The sequence below is a fragment of the Portunus trituberculatus genome, chromosome 28 (assembly GCF_017591435.1).
Source record: "Portunus trituberculatus isolate SZX2019 chromosome 28, ASM1759143v1, whole genome shotgun sequence".
Taxonomy (NCBI): Eukaryota; Metazoa; Arthropoda; class Malacostraca; order Decapoda; family Portunidae; genus Portunus; species Portunus trituberculatus.
The window spans coordinates 4,961,709-4,982,269 of NC_059282.1; the positions used below are offsets into that span (position 1 = coordinate 4,961,709).

General features: G+C 42.1%; 1 protein-coding gene across 1 annotated transcript; it reads left to right on the top strand.

Annotated features, from left to right (window-relative positions):
• Nucleotides 1-11,081: 11,081 nt before the first annotated feature.
• On the top strand, nt 11,082-16,226 carry LOC123510237 (glutenin, high molecular weight subunit DX5-like). Its single transcript, XM_045265194.1, has 2 exons — nt 11,082-11,117; nt 11,657-16,226. Exons 1-2 carry the CDS (start codon nt 11,103-11,105, stop codon nt 14,618-14,620), a joined length of 2,979 nt encoding a protein of 992 aa, XP_045121129.1. The 5' UTR covers nt 11,082-11,102; the 3' UTR covers nt 14,621-16,226.
• The last annotated feature ends 4,335 nt before the right edge of the window (nt 16,227-20,561 follow it).

Consider the following 20,561-nt stretch of genomic DNA (forward strand, 5'->3'; position numbering starts at 1 on the left):
AAACATCCTTGCCTACCATTTATCTCCTCTCCCTACAGGAAATGAGATACACATAGCCATTTATTAAAAGTCTGCAAATAGCGTTCACATATCAAAATATCTACCTAATTGTATGTTAATATTCTAGGTAAGCAGTATTATGTATCTTTCTTACCACGTCAAAACCTTTTCTTTAATTTGAAAATTCAACAAAACAGTGACGCCCTTGTCCCTAGAAGGTTATGTGTATAGTGAATTTCTCATATTATCAGCATCCTAAGATAGGTGATGTGATTCAGTAACTTTTAGTGAAAGTTAAGTTGAAGTATTTGAATGAATAAAAGAAATGTGTGTATTACATATGAGGTCATGATAAAATTGTTAAGTTACCTATAAAAGTATATAGTTTTCTATTACTTTTTAATGGAACACTATACAAAACATTTCATTTCTTGAGTAAGTCGTTTCAAAACATGTTATATAATACTGGTTGGCTTTATCACAACCTGTCAGTTTACTACCGTAGAGATGAAAGAGAACTCAAAAGACAGTAAGTAAAAGAAAGATGAACAGACACAAATAAATCTATCAAAAGTGAACAAATGAGATGCGATAAATTAACTCAAATTACATATATCAATGGTTTTACAAATTTATAACAGAAACTTCTTAACTTCAACAAAAAGCAGTTATAAAATTAAACTTCAAAATGATCTAACTAGTCTTATTCATACATCAACTGCAAAACAGGTTCCATTTCAGTGCATTGAAAAATAGAGGAAAAACAAAACAAAACAAAAAAATAGTGTCAGGGTTACTGCACAAAATATTCAGGTGTACAAATCAGTGTGTATCCAACCCTGGCACACGTCTGTCTGTCTGTCTGTCTGTGTGTCTGTCTCCTTGTTCAGTTCTATAATGGAGGGGAGTGGGAAGTCTAGATGAGGTGAGGGAAGAAAATAGCAATGTTATTACGGCTGATTACCTTGGAGAGAGAGAGAGAGAGAGAGAGAGAGAGAGAGAGAGAGAGAGAGAGAGAGAGAGAGTACAACAAATGATTACGGAAGATAAAAGAATGAAAAGAAAACATATAAAAAATAGAAAAACAAAAACCTAAAGAAAGTAAATCCGAGACAGAATAAAAGAGAGAAAGAGGAATGAAAAAATAAACAAAAACGAAAACAGATGAAAAAAAAAAAAAAAAAAGAAAAGAAAAGAAAACAGACGGCATTTTACCCTGCGGCACAACACACACACACACACACACACACACACACACACTATAATACTGTGGCTTTAATGTGGAATTTCACCCCCCCCCCCTTCAAGTTCCTCCCTCCTCACCCCCGCCCCCAGAACCATTACCATCACCACAAGGTCGCGAAAGGATGGGGGAGGGGGTGACGGAGGGGGTGACGGAGGCGGTGACGGAGACGGAGACGGAGGTGACGGTAGCGATGTGACGTGATTTGTGGGAAGTGCAGCGCCGTGATTTTTCCAGGTAAAGTAGTAGTAGTAGTAGTAGTAGTAGTAGTGTTGTTGTTGTTGTTGTTGTTGTTGTTGTTTTGTTGTTGTTGTTGTGGGAGTAGAATAGGTATAATAGTAGTAGTAGTAGTAGTAGTAGTAGTATTTTTTTCCCTTCCGTATATGCATTTGTTTTTCTTTCCCGCCTGTGTGTGTGTGTGTGTGTGTGTATTCACCTAGTTGTATTCACCTAGTTGTAATTTTACAGGGCCTGGGTATCATACTCGTGTGGCCCAGTCTCCATATCTACATACATCCAACTTTCCTTTAAAACTATGCACACTCCTCGCTGACACCACCTCCTCACTCAAACCATTCCACACCTCCACACATCTTTGTGGGAAACTATATTTCTTCACATCCTTCAAGCATATTCCTTGGCTATCTTTTTACTATGCGATCTTGTAGTTCTATTTAAGTTTTCCTCTCTCAACATCATTTGCTCATTATCCACTTCATCCAGTCCGTTCAACAGTTTATAAACCTGTATTAAATCTCCTCTTTCTCTTCTTCGTTCCAAGGTAAGCAAATTCATTTCTTTTAATCTCTCCTCATAGGTCATTTCTGCCAATTCCGGAACCATTTTTGTTGCCATTCTCTGCAATCTCTCCAACTTCCTTATATGCTTCTTTTTATAAGGGGACCAAACCACTCCAGCATATTCCAATCTTGTGTGTGTGTGTGTGTGTGTGTGTGTGTGTGTGTGCCGCAGGGTAAGGTGCCGTCTCAGTTTTATGTCATGTTTTCTTTCTTTCTTTTTTCCATCTCATAACGCACGATGTGAAATCCTTGGTTTTTATCTTGCGTTTATATTCGTGTTTTCTTTTTTAATGTTTTCTTTGTGTTCGTTTTCCATGTCCTTGTTTTCCTTTTAGTTTCATTGTCATTATCTTTTTTTGCCTTTCCTAGTTTTCAGGATCTTTTTCCTCACCTTTTCTTCCTTTTTGATCTATTCTAACCACTTCAATACTGGGACACATTTTTACCTTGAAATTTGTGTACGATTAGACCATTTTATTTGCATTAGGAAGGATCTATGGAGGTCAGAGGAGTAATGGCCAGTCTTCACTATTTGAATCCCCCACATGAGTTTTGAAGCTGTATAAAAATCATTAAATAGTCACCAGAATGGATATGGAAATGCAACATGGTACTGAAGGAGTTATTATTTGTATGTGTTGGTTCATTTTCCTTACTCATATAAAAAACACCTTAGTCTTTCATTTTTAGTTTACGTAAAAAGAAGGACGAAAATCAACGTTCTTATCGTATACACAAACCATCAAATACTTATTATCGTAAACTTAACAAAGACTAACACATCCACTTTACGTATTCAAGAGAAAACGTAACATGCATTACCTTAAACAAAATTATTAATGGCAAACTAAACTAATCTTCACCTTAGCCACATTTTCGGAAGTTATTTGGTTACAGAACAGTAGGGAAAGTAGGTTAGGAATGCACAAAAGCTTACGTTAGAATTACTTATATATTCTACGGCACACATAAGTTTCTAGGCCAGGAAAGTCGTCAAGACATGAAGTTCTGGGAAACACTGATTTTATGACAAACATCATCGCTTTAGTCACGTGATCAGGCGGCATTCCTCCCTGCTGTGGTGGCTGGAGGAGGAGGAGGAGGAGGAGGAGGAGGAGGAGGAGGAGGAGGAGGAGGAGGAGGAGGAGGAGGAGTAGGGAGGAGGAGGAGGAGGAGGAGGAGGAGGAGGAGGAGGAGACTGAGAGAGAGAGAGAGAGAGAGAGAGATGATGCAGAGGAGAAAGTTGGGAAATAAAAAAAAAAGATGAGGAAAATAGGAAGTAATGAGATGAAAATAATAAACATTGGAGGAGGAGGAGGAGGAGGAGGAGGAGGAGGAGGAGGAGGAGGAGGAGGAGGAGGAGGATAGTAAAAGTGTATATAACAACTCAAGGTAACACTCCTGATGTCCACCTTATTCCGTCACGGCTGAGAAAACTGCATCCAACTCCTACTGCCTCACTCACTCACTCACTCACTCAATCACGCACTCTCACTCACTCACTCACTGACTCACCTCGCTTACTCACTCGCTTACTCGTTCACTGATTCACTCTTTCAGTATGTTCACTCTTCTCTGCTACTGTTTCACTCACTCACTCACTCACTCACTCACTCACTCACTCACTCACTCGCTAACTCGTTCACTAATTCACTCTTTCGTTTATATTCACTCTTCTCTATTAGTCTCACTCATTCACTCACTCACTCACCTAGCTTACTCACTCGCTAACTCGTTCACTAATTCACTCTTTCGTTTATATTCACTCTTCTCTATCACTCTCTCACTCACTCACTCACTTACTCATTCATTCCATTTATGTGCTAATTCTTTTAATCAATGTCTAACTCACTTATTCGTTCACTTATTCACAAACTTGCTATCTTATTTGCTTATTCATTCCTTCGTTCATTTTTTCCCTTTTCCTTTTCCTTTCCTTTGTCACTCCTTCACTCTCTTTGACTCACTCGATAGCAATTTTTTTTTTTTTTTCTATCTACATCTTTTCTTGTCTCTGTTACTTCCAGGTTTTGTTTGGTTTTCCTCGTCTTAATTTAGATTCTTGTTTTCCTCATACGATCTTATTTATCTCTATTTGTTGTTTCAGGTCATGTTTTAGTTATGTCTCTATTTCTTTTCTTTTTTTTTTTATTCCTGTTCTTATTTCCGGTTACTGTTTCGTGTTTCCATTTTCTTATTCTTTTTTTTTTTTTTTTTTTTGTCTCGCTATTCTTCAAGTACGTTCATTTTCTCTCTCTCTCTCTCTCTCTTTCTCCTCCCTCTCGTTTTCGTTCTCTTCGCGTACGACAATCGCCACGCCATTGTACGACGTCGTGAAGATCGCAAATTATAGACCCAAAATGAAAGTAAAAGTGGTTCTTTGAAAAACTGTGTCGCTTTGGAAAATAGAGATTATACACCACTTTTTTCATAACCTTTCTTTTTTTCTGGACACACACACACACACACACACACACACACTTCTCGCTCTACTGGGAGGACAAGAAGGGTGCTCAAGCGTAAATCCTGGCGTCTTTTAAGCTTCCCTTTCAGCTTCAAATGCACACAAGAGGCACGTTATGGAAAGGAAGTGATCGTGATGATAAACTCCCACAGTCCGTGATGCGCCCTGAATGCGTGGTGTTTGTGCTAAAGTCTGTGATATATGCCTTTTTATGCGTATTTGTTTTATTTTGATCTATTTTGCATTTGTTGTGTTTAACTTTATTTGTTATTTATTTGCTTATTAATTTCTTGTTGTTTCTAATTTTGTTTTACTTATTTTCTTATATTTTTTCTGATTTTGCTTTACTTATTCATTCATTTGTTTTTGTTTAGATCTATTCATTTATCTATTTCTGTTTAATCTTATTTGTTATTTATCTACGTATTCATTTCTTGTTGTCTCTAATTTTGTTTTACTTTATTTATTTTTCCTTATTTTTCTTACTTATTCAGTCATTTGTTTTATTTAGATCTATTCATTTATCTATTCTGTTTAATCTTATTTGTTATTTATCTACGTATATCTTGTTGTCTCTAATTTTGTTTTTACTGATTTTTTTTAAATTTTCTCTTATTTTGTTTTACTTATTCATTCGTTTACTTATTCATCTAATTACCAGTGTAGATATGTACGATGCTCTGGTTAGGTATATCACTTTAGTTCCATTTCTTATATTGTAATCCCCAAAACGTCTACACATAGTTAATTTATACATCTACCACTCCATTTAAACATTTGGTAGTTACAACACATACTTTTTTACCTTATTTTCTTCTCCATCTTACCTTCACTATTCAAATCCCTCACACTTAGCCCTTCACAACAAATTACACAATAGCAATAAGAATAATCGCAAAAACCACAAAACCTTTGTATATAATCCTAAGACCACCAATAACACACATTACGATTCTCTTCTTGAACCAAACGCAGCTTACAAAATGGTGCCTCGGGGTGAAGCTTGCGAGGATGAACGGTGTAGGGTGTGGCGGGAAGGCATAGGGAGTGAGACGGATATGGTTGAGGGTGAGTGGAGACGGAAGAGAATCAGTGTGTTATGAAATATTTTCTGAAACATTTCTACTCTACACCTCCACGACTTTCTAAAGGTTCTATAAGGTGGCACGGGTTTATAAGGGTGTTCTTTAATGGTTGCAGTGGTATATTAGCAAGATTTCTACTTTATGGACAGGAAAATCAGTCTTGGGAACCTGTACAATCATCTCTGTGACCTTTGAAAATAGTTGTGGAGAGAGAGTAAAGTGTTCCTGAATACTGGCCATAGAAAAAAAATATCTCTACATTATTTTCTTTACTTCCTTTTCTTCAGCACTTCTTTTGTTACTATTAACCTTTTTTTCCCTTTTATTCGACGTTTCACCTCTTCTTATACTATTTTTTTTCTCTTCGTGTTGGAAGCGAAAGACGAGGAGAGACGAAGCAGAGAAGCTGAGGGTAAGAGTGAGTGCAGTCTATAAGGTGTGAGGGAATGCAGCGGTGAGAGGAATGAGAGGGCGGTGGTGCGGTGGTACTCTGAGTGTGAGGGCAAGGCTTAGGTCGGTGAGGGTGTGGTGAGGGATGCGAAGTCCTTGAAAGAGTGAAAGAAGACATGGACAAAGGAAAAGCTTGATTGGAAAATAAGATGTGACAAGAAGACTATCTGGTTGTACTGAAATTGACGAATATAATGACAGATAAACAACAGATAGATTTTATTGTTATGGCTTGACACAGATGAGTAAAATGAGATAGATAAAAGATAAGACAAGGAATTTTACAGGTGTGGCTTAAACTAGACACGTAGAGACAGACAGACATAAAAATAAGAGAATATAAGATAATACACAGGTATGACTAAAAAACGACGGATATAATGACATAGACAAAAAATAAAACATGATAAGATTTGCCAGCGTGGTTTAGACAGAGTGTACATTAAACTTACAGGAATAGTGATGATGAAGAGGAGATGAAGAAGGAAGACAAAGGCAAAGATAAGTATTTGGTGGAGGAAAATGAGGAAAGGAAGAAGATAATGACATAAACAAGGGAGGGGAAGGAAGGAAGGTAGTTAAGGCTATACAACATGTACCTGTCTTAATTCAAGGTCACTGTAGGGTAATTAGGGCACACCTGTGGAGAGGGTGCATACAGGTGAGGCTCATGTAAGGTACAAACAAAGAGGGAATATTCTACTCGTGCTACCCTGAGGCACTCCTGTTACGACACGACCCAAAATTCTCTCTCTCTCTCATTCTCTCTCTCTCTCTCTCTCTCTCTCTCTCTCTCTCTCTCTCTCTATCTATCTATCTATCTATCTATCTATCTATCTATCTATCTCTCTCTCTCAAGGCATTCCTAATTATATTTTGGAATTTGCTTATTCATGCAACACAAGCACACGTATATATATACACACACACACACACACACACGCACACACACAAACAAACAAGGCGAGCAATTTGACACGCGACTTAAGAACAACCAATCCCTTTAAAGAGAATGGAATCCCTTTATATTAACCATGAACCTATAGAATTCTCTCTCTCTCTCTCTCTCTCTCTCTCTCTCTCTCTCTCTCTCTCTCTAACTGTATTTCTTGACACAATGTAGCATAATCCCACATAACGAAGACGAATATTGGCATTACCGATTGTTGTGTGAATCTTATAATGCAAGGATGCTATTTCAATAAACCCACACACACACACACACACACACACACACACTCACTCACCTTTTTATCGTCATCGTGTCCTTGTCCTATTATGCAATGCTCTTATCCTTCTCTCTCTCTCTCCTTTTTCTACTTCCTTCACTCTCTTCTACCTCTCCTTCTTATCTCCTCTTCTTCTTCTTCTTCTTTCTGTCTGTTTTTCTTTTATCTCTTTTCTCTCTTTTCTTGTTCTTTTTGTCTCTTTGTGTTAATTTTTCTACTTCGTTTAGTCTCTTCTTCTCCTCCTCCTCCTCCTCCTCCTCCTCCTCCTCCTCTTCCTCTCATTCTTTCTATCTGTTTATCTTCTTAGCTTTTATCTCTTTTCTTCCTCTCTCTTTCTCTCTATTTGTGCTTCTTTTTCTGTTATTTTCTTTTTCTTCTTTTCCGATTCAGTCTTTTTTCTTTCGGCTTCTTATCTATAGCTTCATTTTACTCCTCTTTCTCTTCCTCCCTCATCTGTAATTCCAAAAGATGTGACCGACTGGTATTTCTTCTTCTTCTTCTTCTTCTTCTTCTTTTTCTTCTTCTTCTTCTTCCTCTTTTCCTTCTACTTTTCTTCTTCTTTTCCTTCTTCTACTTTTCTTCTTCTTCTTCTTCTTCTTCTTCTTCTTTCTTCTTCTTTTCTTCTTCTTCTTTTCTTCTTCTTTTTCTTCTTCTTCTTCTTCTTCTTCTTCTTCTTCTTCTGCCACCACCACTATGACTACTATAATTACAACTTCTCTCCTTTATAGTTCTTTTCCTCCTTCCTTTCCCTTCTCTTCTTCTTCTTCTTCTACTTCTTCGTCTTCTTCTTCTTCTTCTTCTTCTTCTTCTTCTTCTTCCACGTCCTTGCGCTCAAAAAACAAGGCACCGTCACAAAATTATATTCTATCTAACGAGACCAATGATATACATCCACTTCTTCCTCTTCCTCTTTTTCATTACCTTCCTCTATCTCCTCCTCCTCCTCCTCCTCCTCCTCCTCCTCCTCCTCTTCTTCTTCCTCCTCCTCCTTCTCATCCTTCTCCTCTTCTTCTCAATCATAACATAACAATCTATTTTTTTCCTTCCCTCCTTCATTCCTTCACTTTCATTTCCTCTATCTCTTCCTCATTCCTTACCTCCTCCTCCTCCTTCTCCTCCTCCTCCTCCCGGTGCATAGACGCAACCTCGCTCCCTCCCGCCCTTTCCTCGCCCTTCTCTCTCTCTCTCTCTCTCTCTCTCCCACGGGAACTTGTGGTGGTCATAACTTTGGAAACGCCACACCTGAGCGCTCATTAAGACTCGGGTTACCTTTCAAAACACCTGTGGAAAGAGAGAGAGAGAGAGAGAGAGAGAGAGAGAGAGAGAGAGAGAGAGAGCAACCTTCGTAAAATAAATCAAATAACGTGACACAAACACACAAATAAACACACACATCAACAAAATGACAAATAAATGATACAGCAACACCAGGAAATTGCCTTTTAGAATTGCACACCATGATAAAAAAAATAATGAAAAAAAACAAAACAATGAGAGAGGTAATGGAGGGAAAGGAGTAGCGATGCATAAGAGGACCTTCACCCTAATAAGGACAGGTAACCCAACGCGCTCAGGTGTGCCACGATGCCTTGCTATTGAACATTACGTGACTGTGACTGCAGGTGAGCCCTTAATAGAATCACGTCACCTGTTTATCTACCTGTGTGTGTGTGTGTGTGTGTGTGTGTGTGTTCTCTTCCGGGATTCATTTATTTTATTATGTGCATTATTTTTGTATAAGTTATTTTATTATCTATAGTTTCATTTTTCCGTGTTTTTGTTTTTTTTCCGCTTTTCGGTTTTACTGCGTGTTTTTGTCACTTTTATGTTCCTTTTATCATACCTAGAATCTTTCCTTCCCCATGTACTTATTAATTTCTTCTTTGCTTTCTTTTCTTCGTCCTTTTTCTTCATTTTACTGCTTCCCTTTCTTTATTTTTTTTTCTTTCAAAACTAAGGACTATCATGAGTAGGTTTTAATGCAGCTTTTTATATTTTCGTAAATCTTAACCCCTTTAGTACTGGGACACATTCTTACCTTGAGATTTATGTATGATTAGACCATTTTATTTACATTAAGAAGGGTTTATGGAGATCACAAGAGTAATGGCCAGTCTCCACAATTTTAATCCCGCACATGAGTTTCTGAAGCTGTATAAAATCGTCAAATATTAAGTAAAATGAATATGTATACGAGTCATGGTACTGAAGGGGTTAATGTGGCTTTGAAAACTACCCTATAACTTCTAAATAACTCCTTGACTATGCACGTTTACAAAGAAAATAAAAATAATTGCTCTCAATTCTACAGTTCCTTTTATATTACAAGCTATGGGGCCGCCGTGGTACAGTGGAACCATGCGTGCTTTGGGGTCCGCGAGGTCTCCAAGCGCACGGGTTCGAATCCTGTCCACGGTCCGAGTGTAGTTTGGGCTTCCTTACTCGGGGCAACGGTTTCCTAGCGGGTGGGCTTTGAGATAGGAGGTACCCCAAAAAAGTATCCCCTTTAGCCCATAAATTCCCGTGAAAAGCCTACATGGTATAAAAAAAAAGCTAAGTCAGTTGTTAGTGTTTCAGAGATAGATGAAGAACACAAACACAAGGATACAAAACATGGGATGCTGCAAGATGTCGTTATGTGTACACCTGGCACATCATGTAGAAAACACACCTACATATCACTTTCCACTTATCACCTCCATCCATGAACTTGTCTAATCTTCCAAAGCTCCCTAATGACTCGGCACTAACAACCTGATTACTGACTTCACTCCATTCACCCACCACTCTGAGACCCAGTTTCTTCTCTTTTAACCCCTTCAGTATAATGACTCGTTTTCATATTTATTTCGCTTACTATTTGGCGATTTTATACAGTTTCAGATACTTATGTTTGGGTTAAAATAGTGAAGACTCTGGGCATTAATCTTCTGACCTTAATAGACTCTCTTCCTAATGTAAATAAAATCGTTCAGTCATACCCAAAACTCAGGGTAAAAAAATGGGTTAAAATCTAACTTTAAGCTTGAACGGTTTTATTTACTTAATGCCAACGTGAAAGTTAATTAGACTCGCATCAATCCCCTTTTTCTCTTAGTTCCAGATGGTCTTTTGTTTCCTTGAACTCATCCAAAGCATCCCCTCATGGCCGCTTTGGAGGGACTCAAGGATGCGCTCCTCCTCTTCCTCCTCCTCTTCCTCCTCCTTTTCCTCCTCCTCCTTTTCCTCCTCCTTCTAGTCCTCCAGTCTGTAATGCATTCTCATGACAAATTTGTGTGTGCGCGTGTTTGTGTGTCTCATGTCTCGTCACCACACCCAGTCGTCCTCCCTTTTTCTCGCTCGCTTAAAATCCTTCTATCAATCCTTCTCTATCACTGTCTCTTTCTCTCCTTCTCTCCTGTCTCAAAACGTGCCTCCACTCTTCCGCTTCCCTCGCCCTTAATCACCCACATCTCCACCTAGCCACACCTTCCACGTGCTCCGGAAACCCAGGTGAACCGCAATGACGCGATTATCAATTATCTGGCTGGAAAAGGTGTCACGGGCTAATTAATTAAGATTATCTATTACCTAACCAAAGATAATCGTTACGAGTCATTGCTAATAGGCCTGTATATAGCGTGTGTGTGTGTGTGTGTGTGTGTGTGTGTGTGTGTGTGTGTGTGTGTGTGTGTGTGTGTGCCTTCCCTAGCGACCCTCCTTCTCCCCCCTTCACCCCCTTCCGAGGTCACCGGTGGGCGTGGCCGTTTCCCAGGGTCACGTGACGCCCTTCGTATATAACCAGGTGGCGGGAAGGCGGCGCGCACACTCCCTTCAGCGGCGTTCCTCAGGATGTGGTGTAGAACCGTGAGTGTTTCGTGAGCCGCTCTTTCCCTGGTGGTGGTTCGTGTGAGGCGCTGGCTCTTAGTGGTTCTTAGCGTGACGTGACAGCACACGCACACACACACACACACACACACACACACACACACACACACACACACACACACACACATGAAGCCACCGGCGAAGAGGTCTGGCGTCCATTGATTCAGTATTTTGCCGATGTAAACAAAACATAAGAACACAAGAGCATAAATCAAGCAAGAAGACAGTAGACCTAAACGTGACAGTCCCAGAAGAAGTGAAAGTTCCCGGTGCTGTATTTACTAGTGTTAAAAAAAGAGAAATCCTGAATTTTACCCGAGAGGAAAAAGAGGAAATTCTTGAGTGATGACAAACACAAAAAAAAGAAGACTCATTGTCGTTGCGTCAGCCGTCAACACGATTTTCACATTTTTTATCACATTTTGTCAGCGAGAGTGAGAGTGAGACAGTGAGGGCGAGAGAGAGCGTGACGCAGGTGATCATAAGGTAACACAAGGTAATGACCTCTCATATTGCAGGTACTTCTGGCGTGCGCTTGGCTGGGGGTGTTGGCGCAGACGAGCAAGCCACGTGACGATCCCCAGGGCACCACCACAGTCGTGCCCATCCTGCGACACATCAACAAGCTCAATGGGGACGGCTCCTACACCTATGGATTCGAAGCTGCCGATGGGACGTTTAAGCTGGAGACGCGTGATGCCCTTGGGAATGTGAAGGGCAAGTTTGGCTACACAGACAACGAGGGGAAGCTCAAGGTAGTGGAGTATGCAGCGGGTAACGGGACGGGCTTCGAAACTCAGTCAGATGTAATATCCTCTGAGTCCACGCCGCCTTCCTTTGACACCAAGCTGCTCTCCGACCTCTCTTCAAGACGAGCTCGAAGACCGCAAAAGCAAGTCAAGCGCCAGCAGTCTCCTTCCTCTCCTCTCCCTCCTCCTCTCTCCTCCTCAGATTTCCCACAACCGTCGCCTCAGATAACCAGCCGCGCCCAGCCCACGCCTCATCCACAGCTCCCTGCAGAGGCGGAGTCCCATGATGTTTTCGTTCCTCAGTTCGATCCCCAGCCCACTACCACCTTCAGACCCCAGAGACGCAGGAGACCTCAGCGACGGGGTCAGACAGCTAGGCGTCACCCTACGTTCAGACCCATTTCCAGTCCTCAGTCTGAGGAACCCCAATCTCAGCCCCAGCCTCAACCTACTTCCAGACCCCGATTCCGCCCCCAGCTTCCATCACACACGGATTTTGAGCCCCAACCGCACTTTGGATCTCAGTTCCCTCCCCAGGATGATGACTTCCAGCCCCAGCATCAGCCCCAGGACACTTTCAGACCTCAGTTCCTCCCTGGCACTCAGCCTCAATCAGCCTTTGTGCCTGACTTCACTACTCAGCACGACCCAGAGTCAGACCCAAAACCACAGCCCACCTTCAGACCCAGATTCCCTTCCCGGCCGGCATTCAGACCCCAGACTCCTGCAGCAAGACCACCTGCCTTCCCTCCGCCGGTTGAGGAGCCCGAACAGTTCCTCAGGAGAAAGGCAGAACAAGATCAGGATCAAGATGGGGAGTCACAACAGCTATTCCCGAGTCCCCAGTTCGCCACCAATCCGTTCCCGCAGTTTGGCTCTCGATTCCCACAAGCGGATCCAGGCAGCCAGCAGTTTCCATCCCAGCCCATCGTCCCCAAGACCCCACAGTTCCCCAGGAGGCTCCCAGGAGGCTCTGGTTTCGCTGGCACTAGTAGATTCCCACTTCGTAAGAATGAGGGAGCCTCATCAGAGAATGACGCACCACCTTCATTCCCAGCCTCTCCCTCCCAGCCATCTGGAGTCTTACCCGCTGGGACCTTCTCTTTCTCCAGACCTACGCGTCCTTTGAGACCTACACCAGTAAGTCCCAAGCCTCAGAGAGTCCCCAGTGCCCAGGACACGCCCTTCTTCCCTCAGCGTCCCCAGTTCAGTCCACAGACACCTCAGTTCCACGGGCAGGAGCCATCCAAGTTCGATGATTTTGATGGTGATTTTGCTTTTGGACAGGATCCGTCTCAGTTTGGACAGAATCCAGCCCAGTTTGGTCCGCCAGCACCTACACTGACACGTAAGCCACAGTTCGACAGGGATCCGTCACCCTTCGGCCAAGGGGCGCCACACTTCGGTGGTCAAGGAGTCTCTTCTTTCGGTCAAGGAGTATCCCAGCCAAGCCAGGGAGCATCAGTGTTTGTGCAACAATCACCACAGTTTGGCCAGGGACAGGGGAAGCCACAGTTTGGCCTAGATCAAGGACAAGGAACACCACAGATTAGTCCAGTAGCACCACACTTTGGCCAGGGACAAGGAGCACCACAGTTTGGCCAGGGACAAGGAGCACCACAGTTTGGCCAGGGACAAGGAGCACCACAGTTTGGCCAGGGACAAGGAGGAGCACCACAGTTCGGCCTAGGGCAGGCTAAGCCACAGTTCGGCCAAGGCCAGGGAGCACCACAGTTCAGCCCGGTAGCATCGCACTTTGGACAGGGACAAGGAGCACCACAGTTTGGCCAAGGAGCACAAGGAGTACAAGGATCACCACGTCCTACCCCAGTGCCATCACACCCTGATAAAGTATCACCACAGTTTGGCCAAGGAACACCACTGTTTGGGCAAGGTGCACACTTCGATTTCGGCCAAAACGTGTCACCATTTGGCCAGGAGGCGCCACACTTTGGCCAGGGCGCATCACAGCCCGGCCAAGCTCCCACAAAATTTGATCCAGCCCAGCCTGAGCCACAGCCTGAAAGAGGAACATCAAGGTTTGGTCAGAGGAGGCCAACATCTAGTCGTGGAAGGCCGCTGGGGGGCAGAGGCACGTCACCATTTGATCAGGAGCCTGACAAATCTGGCCAGGACGCCTCAAGTCCTAATCGAAGTGGGTCACGGTTCGGCCAAAACAGCCCCAGGGGAGGTCAGAGGCAGTTTGGTCGCAGACCACAGACTTCTCAGAAAACGCCCCAGTTCGGCGAAACAGCCCCCCCGTCCACACATAAGAAGCCCGAATTTGACAAGAAGCCTGAAGAGGAGGAGAAACCTGTGTTTGGACAGCAGCCTGCCTTTGGACAGCAGCCTGCCTTTGGACAGCAGCCTGCCTTTGGGCAACAGCCTGCCTTTGGACAACAGCCTGCATTCCTGGGACAGCCACAGTTCCCAACACAACCTTTAGCTGGTCAGGGCTTTGGTCTCATCAGTCCTCAGCAGCTGACTCCAGAGCAGCTCAAACAGATTCAGCAACAGGGGGGACGCTTCAGGCCTCAACTAGTGGTTCCTCAGCAGGGCTTCCCAGCACAGGGATTCCAAGGGTTCCCAGTGCACCCACAACAGAGATTTGGCGTTCCCCTGACAGCAGGGCAGCCCTTCCTTGGAACTCAGCCTTCGTTCAACCCAGCCCAGCACCCTAGCTTCGCCGACGACGCCAAGGAGAGTGATGACACGCACGATAAGCAATCCTAAGAGGCGTTCCGAGCACGCATCGTCGCTCACCCATCAGTAAATGAACCATGATTGGGTGTTGTGATTGAGACGTGAGACATTTAAGCTGGTGAGGGTGCGGAAAGTGCCGGGGACGTGAACACTCTGATGGGGCAGTGGAACGGAAAGTGTTAGTGTGACGGTTCCCCCGTGCATGGGTGCTGGTGTGTGAAACGCTACTTCAGCGATGATTTGAATGGGAAAAAAAAGGATAGAAACATAATTATGGAAATCTGCAAAAAAGAAGCCACTACCTAGGTCTACACGTGGTAGTCCGTTTCAAACATACACAGCTATCATCCCTACCCATAAATGCATCTAATCTTATAACCACACAAAATAGAGACTGATAATAGGCGTCATATAACCCTCTCATTATGATGCATCAATCAACCAACCAATCAATCAATCTAAAAGTCTGATAGAAAAAGATAAGGTGGGATCAAGGAAACAAGAGGGATATTACATTATTTAAAAGCACATTTCGCCCCTTAAAAACTTGTATGAAGTTAATCCTCCTTCTCATAAACAAAAACCCTTACCACACCTTTAGCAGGAAACACTCCCACACTCTGTCCTAATTCACTCCCTCTCCCATGCAAACATTCCACACCTCCATGCCTTCAATCCCCAAAGACGCGAGCCAACCCTGAGCACCGCACTATAAATCACCAAAACCTATTTATCTTAAGCAAACCAGGAGGGAAATAAACAAGAGACTATTGGGTGTGAGGAGGTACTAGGCCAAACCTTCCCTCTCCTCTTCTGGGTCACTAGACTCACTACGAATTCCTGTCCCAGCACAACACTGAATAAAAAGGGAGGGCGACACATAAACTTGGGGTCCCGCCGCCACAGTCAAGATGTCCTGCCAACGAGGAAGCAAACCACTTGTGGCGAAATACAAGTTAACGTTTAATATGTAAGTCAGGATAGCAAGACAAGAGGTTATGTAAAAAATGAACTAAATTTCGCTCCCAGTACTGAAATTAGAAAAAAAAAAACCATTACAATTGAAAAAAATTAATGTAGAAAAATCACAAAATTTCATTCTCAATATGAAATTAAAACTGACTAATAAAAAAAAAAGTTAGAAGAAAAGATAACATGACAAAGAAAACACAAAAAAATGAACTTAACATGAAAGTAAAATCAAGAAAGATGACAATACAAAGAAAAAGACATTACCACTCTCAACATGAAGGTCACAATAAGCAAACCTAGAAAAGACAACAATGCAAAAGTGCTAAAGCTTAACTCAAAACACGCAAGCAAAATTACGAACACAAAAAAAAAAAATAGAAGCACGAAAGGTTAATACAAGAAACAACAGTAATCCCACAAACACAAAACAAAGAAAACGAAGACATGAGACAGAAAATCAACCGAAGTCTGAATTCCTCTAATTTATTAAAACCGTCATTGTTGTCTTTGGGAAACGATCATTGACTGTATTCTTCATTGCTTCTTCTTATCGATCTTTTTTTATCCCTCATTGTTTCGTCCCTTTTCATCTGCTGGTGCCGAGTGAGTGATTCCTCGTATTGAATGGCGAGACAGTCCTTGTAATAAAGAATCTAATCCCAAAGAAGGTGTTTTTGTTAATGCTTTTTTGTTTTTAGGAGAGAGAGAGAGAGAGAGAGAGAGAGAGAGAGAGAGAGAGAGAATAACGGAATGTCAAATGAGAGTGAGAGGAAATGACAGTGAGAGTGAATAAAAAAGAAGATGGAGGCCGGAAGGAGGGGAGTAGAGGAAGAAGGAGGGTGAGGCTAAATTGAAGGAATGCGCGAGTGAAAGTGAATGAGAGAGAGAGAGAGAGAGAGAGAGAGAGAGAGAGAGAGAGAGAGAGAGAGAATACTATGATCAACAAACGAGAGAACTGAAAAAAACAAGAGATAACGAAATATAGAAGAAAAATCGGAAAATAGGAAAAAAGGTACATGGAAAAACAAAAAAAACAAGAATCAGAACACACAGATAACAATGATAAAGAAATGAGAACTTACAAAAAAGAGAAAAATTAGAGACAATGAACGTAAGTCAATATGAAGAAAAGAAAAGAAAAAAAGAGAAAATTAAGAGACACCAGGAACCAGAGAGAGAGAGAGAGAGAGAGAGAGAGAGAGGTGTTGGGGTCAGTAACTCGAGCCAAAATCACGTTTGTTTACACACTTCCCAAATACTTCACGTTCCCTGCGCGTGTTCCTCTTACTCCCCATCACCTTCCTACCACGTGGACAGCAAAGATTCTCTATCTCTCTCTCTCTCTCTCTCTCTCTCTCTCTCTTTGTGTGTGTGTGTGTGTGTGTGTGTGTGTGTGTGTGTGCTACTGACTGACTGACTGATCTAGTGACTGACTGACTGACTGACTGTTCTAGTGACTGACTAACTGAATGACTGACTGACTGATTGACTGATTGAGTTTTAATGATTGGCTGAGTGACTGACCTACTGACTGAATGACTGACTGTTCTAGCGACTGACTTACTGAATGAATAACCTACTGACTGACTGTTCTAGTAACTGACTAACTGACTGACCAACCGACTGACTGACTGATGAACTGACTGGATGACAATTATGACAGACTTACTGACTTTACTGAGTGCAGCTTACAACCGGATGTTCAGATTGCTTTCCACTTCCTCAGTGACTCGACAAACCAGAAAGTGACTCGCGATTCCGTCTTCTCTGCAGGTGATGTGTCTAGGTGTGGCTAAGTGTGGTAGAGGAACGGTAGAAGTGTGGTAAGCGAGGTACAGGTGAAGTAGAGTTAGGAAAGTGATTATATGTGGTAGAAATGTGGCTAAAGTGTGGTCCTATGTGGGAAGGGTGTGGTAAGTGTTGTAGTGTGGCATAGTTGTGGTAGCATGTGGTAGATCTCACTTCTTCCCACATAGGACCACACCTTAGCCACATTTCTACCACATATAATCACTTTCCTAACTCTACTTCATCTCTGCCTCACCTACCACACTTCTACCACTCGTCTACCACATACTACCACACCTTAGCCACATTTCAAAACATCTGCCCCTGTCTGTCGGCTAATTCTTTACCAGTCTCTTGGGGAACTTGCATTTGAAGTGGACCTTTTAAAAAATGTTCTGTTTCCCTTCCCTAGTTCCCTCTTACATAAAAAAGGGTGTGGTAGCAGAGTTTGGCAGTGAGGTAGAAGTGTGGTAGAACTAGAAATATGGCTAAGATACAGTAGTGGTGTGGTACAATTGTGATAGATGCAAAACACCAAACAGAAAAGCTGTATGACCAGTTGTAGGGTAGTAGATGTGGTAGAAATGTGGTAGAGGGAGAAAACAGCAACACCCAGCAACGTGACAGTAAAGAAAAATAGTAGGTGTGGTAGAGATGTGGCTAATCTAGTGTGGCAGTGTAACAGTGTGACGCACGTGTGGTAAGATGTGACACAGAGCGTGGTGTGTTTACGGTTATGTGGCAAGATGTGATGTGGAGTGATGTGAAGTGTGGCGGGGTGTTATTGAGATCGTGTGGTAAGTTATGTGTGTGTGTGTGTGTGTGTGTGTGTGTGTGTGTGTGTGTGTGTGTGTGTGTGTGTGTGTGTGTGTGTGTGTGTGTGTGTGTGTGTGTGTGTGTGTGTGGCAAACAAAGTGCATGTCAAGGTACCGGAGGGCAACACTGCACTGTGACCTCTAATCTACAGGTGACAAAGGTGAGGGGCCGTCAGGTGTGCTTCAGGTGTGGCAGGCAGGTGAGGGTGTGGGTGTGGCGCCGGGACGCCCGAGGGGAATGTGTCAAGTTGTGAAATGAAGGGAAAATGTTTGAAAAATGTCGTAAGAGGGGGAGGAGAAAAAAATATGATTATACAAGTCAGAGATCAGAGTTACGAAAAAAGAAAAGATACGTAATAGAAATAAAGATTAGAAGCCGCGTTACTAAAATGATAAGAGAAGAATTTGAGAGACACACAGAAAGAAAGGAAATACGTATATATAAACAGAGAAGCACATAAATTAACAAACCAATAAATAAGCATAGGAATGAATAAAGAAAGAAAGAAAAAAAAGGAAATACTGCAATAAATAAACAAATAAATAAATGAATAAATAAATAGGTAAATGAAAAATAAATAGATAAATAATAAGTGAATAAAAAAACGATTTCACTAATCTTTCGTTCACTAACACTTGGAAAAAGGAAAAAAAAATGTCGAAGGAAAATTTTAGAAGAGAAACAAAATGAACAAACGAAACCTAAAACACACACACACACACACACACACACACACACACACACACACACACACACACTGTACCGTTTACCACACAGCCTGGCAAAGTTCATGATCATCTTTTTACCCCCAACACACACACACACACACACACACACACACACACACACACACACAAATGAAGAATGCCGCGTGATTCCAATAACGCACAATGCCTCCACACCCACGTGACAGGATTGAACCTTGCTAAAAACCATTGTATATGTGATTTAATTCCATTCAAGGAGGATTATGAATAGATGACGGTACACGGAATAAAACGGTACAGTAAAAATGAACAAATAAAGTTCCATTACACTGCACATATAAACGTATAAGGTTGTAATAGAATAAAAAAAAGACACGAGATATTTCAAGACGGAGAAATAAAAAGAATATGATAAAAGAATAGAAATAATACTGACAAATACAAGAAAAATGCAAGTCATAAGAAAAAAAAACGAACAAATCACAAAACAAGACACATAAAATCAGATATAAATAAAACACACTCACACACAAACACACAAACCAAAACAAAAAACAAAAACACAAAACGAAAAATAACAAAAATATAACAGTGACCCTTAAAACATATCCATTTTCTCTCACACCACAGACAGCAAGGTTATCAAGTACAGTATTTCTTGGCACCAGAGTTACCCATTGTTAAAAATAAAGAGACATTCCCAGGCCATTCCAGAGGCTTCGCTATGTGTCACTGAGAGAAATAAAGGTTACGTAGACTTCATGTGAGAAATAAAGCTGAGAATACAAAGATAAATGAAGAATGGTGAATAGAAATGAGTGTTTAGTGAATTGTGTCAGGATATAAAGAGGAAATTAATTAAATCCAAGTAATTAAGGAACGGAAGGAAATGGAATAAAAAAAATAATAGTGTGTGTGTTTGGTTATCATTGTCCTGTGTTTAAAAATAGTTTTGTTAGAGATTATTCCTCCTCTCTTCTTCTTCTTCTTCTTCCTCTTCCTCATTTGCCTTTTCTCTTTTTATCCTCTTCTCCTTTCTCCTCTTCCTCTTTTTTTTTGCCTTTTCCTTGTTTTCCTTTCCTATTTCTCTCCTTTTCATTTTCTTAACTCTCTCTCTCTCTCTCTCTCTCTCTCTCTCTCTCTCTCTCTCTCTCTCTCTCTCTCTCTCTCTTCATCAATTCCTGACCTGATTTCCATTTGTCCACTTTTATCCCTCATTTTTCACACTCACACTGGGCCACACACACACACACACACACACACACACACACACACAAACACACACGTTTTTGTTTCGAGAAGACTAGGTGAAAGTGGAGGAGGAGGAGGAGGAGGAGGAGGAGGAGGAGGAGGAGGAGGAGGAGGAGGAAATGCAAGGACAAATGAGGAAAGGAGGAATGCAGAGGAGGTGATAAAGTGGAGTGTGAGGAAAAAGGGAGGAGGAGGAGGAGGAGGAGGAGGAGTGGTAAGCCAACACTCCCTCCAATGCCATATTAGGAACATGAAGTGATAGTGGTGGAGGAGGAGGAAATAACACACACACACACACACACACACACACACACAGAGAGAGAGAGAGAGAGAGAGAGAGAGAGAGAGAGAGAGAGAGAGAGAGAGAGAGACACACACACACACACACACAGAGAGAGAGAGAGAGAGAGAGAGAGAGAGAGAGAGAGAGAGAGAGA